The following is a 6,422-nucleotide window of genomic DNA, read 5'->3' as shown; positions in this document are numbered from 1 at the left end:
TGGAAATGATCAAGGGGCGTCTATGTATCACCTGACTGCAGTAGATAAATGGCTACTTTCAGGAGTTAGGACTGTACCAGCTGTCTGCATGGGTAGTTCTGAGTGCAGTTCCACAGATGTAGAAGCTACAGAAGAGCAAAGCATGCTCACAGGACTGAGTGTCCTTACAGTTTTTCATGCAATAACAATAAAATTTAAACAAGACCAAACAGAAACATGTGAATTTAGTACAGTACTTTACTGCATCCAAGACTTCATAACATATTTCATTTTACATTTAACAAAGTGCACTGACTAGACAGTAGTATTCACATCAGTAATTATAGCGGTGGTCATTACACTTTTACTCTGTGTGTCTTTCTATCAAATGTGGATATTAAAATTCTTCGCTTGCAAAACGACTGTTACATACGAAGAGAATAAGTCACACGTTTTGAACCTTGCAAACTTAAGTAGAGGTGCAAGTCAAGGTATGGCAAGGTTACCCATTTGACACAGTCACTTGTTATATATGTATGTAACTACAATTTCCGAGAGAGAAACAAGAGATCAAGTTGAGTTTAAAAAAAAAACTGCTGGTTCATAAAAAAAAAATAAAAAAATTATTAAAAACAAATTGACACCTCTAGACTACTCTGCCCATCTTCGATACTCCTACATTATCTCCCTATATGCAAAATATCAAAACTGAGCCAATATTACAGTCACAACAAGAAAAGTTGGAAACTGGACAGGTTAGGATTTTCCGGTTTAGGTTGTAGATAATGGATGTTGTTCAGTGGAGCACGGTGCAGCCTTGGGACAGGGTGGTGTAGCCAGTCTGAGGGGGTCATCAAGGTTTGGGTAAGAAAAAGGCTCCTTCAAGCTAAAAGACAAGAGAGATGAAAAAAATTTAGGTCACCCAGTTCCTAGTGACAGCTGAGCCAGCCTCCAGTCTCTATGACACCATCACTATGCCTGTGCCACCCAGTATTCCCACACCTCTGAAGCTTGCTTAGCAGTTTTTCTAACAAAGCCTGACAGGGGCCTACAGGGGTTGAGAAATAATGAATGAAGGAGGGGAACAAGCATTACCATTCCATCATATGCTGCTTGACAGTCATTCTGTTAAGTTGTCCTCAAACCACACATTTTTCACTATGGGCCTGACATGCACAGAAGGACCAAGAGATAAGGCTTTCGATGACTGGGATTATTATTATCACAGTACTCATCACTGACACAGCAACTGCCTCTGCAGAATAAAGAAAGGAATGGTGAGATGTTTTTGTTGTGCTCCCGATGATCCTCAGGCAGAGAGTGTGCTCACTGAAGCTGTTTGCAAATGCTGATGGTAGTGACAGTCCCTGGTAAATAGGCTGCTGCATTATTTTCTTTCCTCTGACTGAGCACTTCAATGTATGGCAACACAAAAAAAACAGTTCACAAATCAAGGAGTGCATCACTGTGTGAGAGATTTGTATATTATTGCTTTGCAGTACAGCATATTTTATACACATGCAGCATAACAGAATAATGGAAAAATGTAACAATCAATTAAATACATGTAAATGTATTCTGCTACAGTTACAAAAGACATATGAGATAATCAATACACTTGGGAAAGGTTGGGATTTTTTTTTTTTTTTTTTTTTTTTTATGAAGCCAACTGTAGAGGTGATGAGGAGATGATGATGAATATGAAACATAGGATGTGGCCACATCACTCTCACACTGAGTAAAGCAGAGGTATTATCCTGAAAGTGATTATTAGGAGTCCATCTGCACTGGAATTCAGAAGTCCACAAGTCTATGCACAACCTTCTTATTTGAAGCTGTTTTTCAGCTGTGTTACAAATGGATAAATTCCATATATTATTTTTAATAAATATAGCTGGTGGCAAACCTAAACACAGACGCTGCTAGAAAACACTCACACTGACAGAAAATGGAAAAAGCATGAAACCATTATTGGATTGTTACTTGCAAACACTACATGTAACATCATTGGAAATTCACTGCACTGAGACACAGATTGTTTAATAGGCGAGCAGATGAAAAATCATTCTTTCCATTCTGTTCCAGTAAAGTCAGTCTAAATGATATTTACGCAGTAATTTTGTTAAAAATATACAAAAGTACATTTCACAGAGTTCAACTCAAAAAGTCTACACAGCAGCGAGATATAAACCAGAGAAAAAAAATGTTTAGAATTTTTTCAATGAGAAGCAGAAGCCCACATGATCCATCTGAACCAATCACTGCTCAGCTTTCACATCCTATCTGCGTGCAAACAGCATGGTGTTTCTGGCTGTGAGTGCTGGCTCACTGGTTAGAGAAAAGGAAATTAAATTATTTTACCACCTTGAATCCATAAAGAATGAGAAATCCACCCTGATGAATGAAGCGAGGTGGATTAAGGTTGTCGATTGCTGTAAATCTTGGCAAAATTGAGGGAAGTCCTTTAATGTTGCTGTCGCGGAACATCCCGACTTCGGGTATCATCCGACGTGTTATCGTCGATTCACCAACATTTCTCTAACCACAGCCGCATAATCCTATAACTTCTTCTGGGTTGTCTCGGTGGCTTTTCTCACTCTTCTTCTTGCACAGTCACTCAGGTTTTGAGAACTGTCTACTTCATGCAGATTTACCATAGAGTGCCATACTGTTAGTATTTCTTTGTAATTGATGGAAATAAAGTCCAAGACATTCAGTGGCAGCTTTACCATTAGAGAGCCTCATCCACAACTACACTGCTCATAGTGGTTGGATTGTGTTTAACTGTAATTAGAATGGGTTAAATGCAAAGGAAAAATTTTGTTTTGTTGTATAGTGACAATAAAAGCACTTCTTCTTTTTCATTTACAGCAGATGACACCATTATTTTGATGTACAGTGATAACATTTCCATCTGTCCTTCTGAAGTGTAAAGTTCTATGGATTAGAGTGGTACCAATCACCTTCACATTAATGTCTGGAAATCTCAAAAAAAAAAAAAAAACACCAACACACAACACACCTCACATTAACGTGTTGGTTTACATAGAATGAATGAGTCAACCAATCAGTGTTAGCGGAGGCACCTTTTACCCAGAATGCCATCTGTCTATGTTTGTTACAAAACTTCAGAATTAGTGCATTATTCAACATTAAAAGATATGTTATATCTTAACTTTGCACAAATGACAGAACTAACATTAATGGTTAGTCTATCAGTATTCATTTTATTTACACCAAACCATAAGTCAGCATTGCTTTATTTTCCAAGACCTCCGCCTGACGGCAGCATTGTGAATGAGTAGAGAGTTGAGCTTTGTGGCTCCTCTCAGCCGCGTTTGTGCTGGAAGCCATGTAGTAGACTGGAGCTTCCAGCAGGGGGCAGGACACTCAAAGACAGAAGTGCTGACTCATTATTTGGGTCTGTCGCCGCCTTTGATGCTTCCAGAAGTGATCGTGGTGTTAAAACTCAAAATCAGCTTGTTAGTAGTTGCAAGTGTACCGGAGACAATACTGGAATTTATCGGTTATCGATTATCTGTAACTTCCAATACATTTTTGAGTGGTTTATCGTTTCAGCTTTATCAAAGATTACTTTTCAGTTATCTGATTATCTGTTATCGAAGTTAATTTTTTGGTTATCTGTGCCCACCACTGTCGATAAGGAATCGGATCGATAAGCGGAATCGATAATGGTATCGATACTGATAAAATCTTATCGATACACATCCCTATGCAGGATACTTCCCCAAACGGAACTGAATCCAGGTCTATCTACTTTCAGTGCCCCAACTCCTCAAAATGGTCCTGGCAATGTGCAGTCTACAACAAATTTCTGAGTGAATATATCTATATACAACCCCAATTCCAGTGAAGTTGGGATGTTGTGTAAAATGTAAATAAAAACAGAATACAATGATTTGCAAATCCTCTTCAACCTATATTGAATTGAATACACCACAAACACAAGATATTTAATGTTCAAACTGATAAACTTTATTGTTTTTGTGCAAATATTTGCTCATTTTGAAATGGATGCCTGCAACACATTTCAAAACAGTTGGGACGGGGCAACAAAAGACTGGGAAAGTTGATGTATGCTCAAAGAACACCTGTTTGGAAACAGGTGAGTGTCATGATTGGGTATAAAAGGAGCATCCCCAAAAGGCTCAGCCGTTCACAAGCAAAGGTGGGGCGAGGATCACCACTTTGTGAACAACTGCCTGAAAAAATAGTCCAACAGTTTAAGAACAATGTTTCTCAACGTTCAATTGCAAGGAATTTAGGGATTCCATCATCTGCAGTCCATAATATAATTAGAAGATTCAGAGAATATGGAGAACTTTCTACACATAAGAGGCAAGGCCGAAAACCAACATTGAATGCAAGTGACCTTCAATCCCTCAGGCGGCACTGCATTAAAAACCGACATCATTGTGTAAAGGATCTTACTGCGTGGTCTCAGGAACACTTCAGAAAACCATTGTCAGTTAACACAGTTTGTCGCTACATCTACAAGTGCAAGTTAAAACTCTACCATGCAAAGCAAAAGCCATACATCAACAACATCCAGAAACGCAGTCGCCTTCTCTGGGACCGAGCTCATTTGAAATGCACGGACGGAAAGTGGAAAAGTGTGCTTTGGTCTTGTTTTTGGAAATCATGGACGTTGTATCCTCCGGACAAAAGAGAATAAAGATTATCCAGATTTTTACCAGCGCAAAGTTTAAAAGGCAGCATCTGTGAAGCATCTGTGATGCTGTGGGGGTGTGTTAGTGCCCATGGCATGGGGAACTTACACATCTGTGATGGCACCATCAATGCTGAAAGGTACATCCAGGTTTAGGAGCAACACATGCTGCCATCCAAGCAACGTCTTTTTCAGAGACGTCCCTACTTATTTCAGCAAGACAATGCCCAGCCACATTCTGCACGTGTTACAACAGCGTGGCTTCGTAGTAAAGGAGTGCAGGTACTAGACTGGCCTGCCTGCAGTCCAGACCTGTCGCCCATTAAAAACGTGCGCCGCATTATGAAGCGCAAAATATGACAACGGAGACCCCGGACTGTTGAACAACTGAAGTTGTACATCAAGCAAGAATGGGAAAGAATTCCACCTACAAAGCTTCAACAATTACTGTTGTCAGTTCCTAAACGCTTATTGAGTGTTGTTAGAAGGAAAGGTGATGTAACACAGTGATAAACATACCACTGTCCCAGCTTTTTTGAAACGTGTTGCAGGCATCCATTTCAAAATGAGCAAATATTTGCACAAAAACAATAAAGTTTATCAGTTTGAACATTAAATATCTTGGTGTATTTAATTGAATATAGGTTGAAGAGGATTTGCAAATCATTGTATTCTGTTTTTAATTTACATTTTTCACAACATCCCAACTTCATTGGAATTGGGGTTTTGTGTCCACACACACACACACACACATACAACCCCTGGCAAAAATTATGGAATCACCGGCCTCAGAGGATGTTCATTCAGTTGTTTAATTTTGTAGAAAAAAAGCAGATCACAGACATGACACAAAACTAAAGTCATTTCAAATGGCAACTTTCTGGCTTTAAGAAACACTATAAGAAATCAAGAAAAAAAAAGATTGTGGCAGTCAGTAACGGTTACTTTTTTAGACCAAGCAGAGGAAAAAAATATGGAATCACTCAATTCTGAGGAAAAAATTATGGAATCACCCTGTAAATTTTCATCCCCCAAACTAACACCTGCATCAAATCAGATCTGCTCGTTGACATTGACCCTATGCCATGACATTGACCTTATGTGTCTTTTTGCAAGGAATGTTTTCGCAGTTTTTTCTCTATGGCAAGATGCATTATCATCTTGAAAAATGATTTCATCATCCCCAAACATCCTTTCAATTGTCCAAAATATCAATGTAAACTTGTGCATTTATTGATGATGTAATGACAGCCATCTCCCCAGTGCCTTTACCTGACATGCAGCCCCATATCATCGTCTGTGGAAATTTACATGTTCTCTTCAGGCAGTCATCTTTATAAATCTCATTGGAAAGGCACCAAACAAAAGTTCCAGCATCATCACCTTGCCCAATGCAGATTCGAGATTCATCACTGAATATGACTTTCATCCAATCATCCACAGTCCACGATTGCTTGTCCTTAGCCCATTGTAACCTTGTTTTTTTTCTGTTTAGGTGTTAATGATGGCTTTCATTTAGCTTTTCTGTATATAAATCCCATTTCCTTTAGGCGGTTTCTTACAGTTCGGTCACAGACGTTGACTCCAGTTTCCACCCATTCGTTCCTCATTTGTTTTGTTGTGCATTTTTCGATTTTTGATACGTATTGCTTTAAGTTTTCTGTCTTGACGCTTAGATGCAGACTAACGAGCAGATCTGATATAATGCAGGTGTTAGTTTTGGGGATGAAAATTTACAGGGTGATTCCATAAT

General features: G+C 38.9%; 1 protein-coding gene across 6 annotated transcripts in view; it reads right to left on the bottom strand.

Moving 5' to 3' along the window:
• Positions 1 to 219: 219 nt before the first annotated feature.
• sh3bgr (SH3 domain binding glutamate-rich protein) overlaps positions 220 to 6,422 on the bottom strand; it is a 53,220-nt gene continuing 47,017 nt past the window's right edge. For 5 of the 6 annotated variants that reach the window (XM_034168068.1, XM_034168075.1, XM_034168071.1 and 2 more), the window contains one exon: positions 728 to 865. Coding sequence is in view for 1 of the 6 variants with exons in the window: in XM_034168072.1 (XP_034023963.1) it covers positions 751 to 865 (115 nt within the window). In the remaining 5 variants the exon portion in view is untranslated. Of the gene's footprint in view, positions 866 to 6,422 lie in introns of all 6 variants that reach the window. The other variant, XM_034168072.1, reaches the window with a different exon arrangement.

Source organism: Thalassophryne amazonica, chromosome 4, assembly GCF_902500255.1.
Source record: "Thalassophryne amazonica chromosome 4, fThaAma1.1, whole genome shotgun sequence".
Lineage (NCBI taxonomy): Eukaryota > Metazoa > Chordata > Actinopteri > Batrachoidiformes > Batrachoididae > Thalassophryne > Thalassophryne amazonica.
This window is presented reverse-complemented; position numbering and strand designations above follow the sequence as displayed.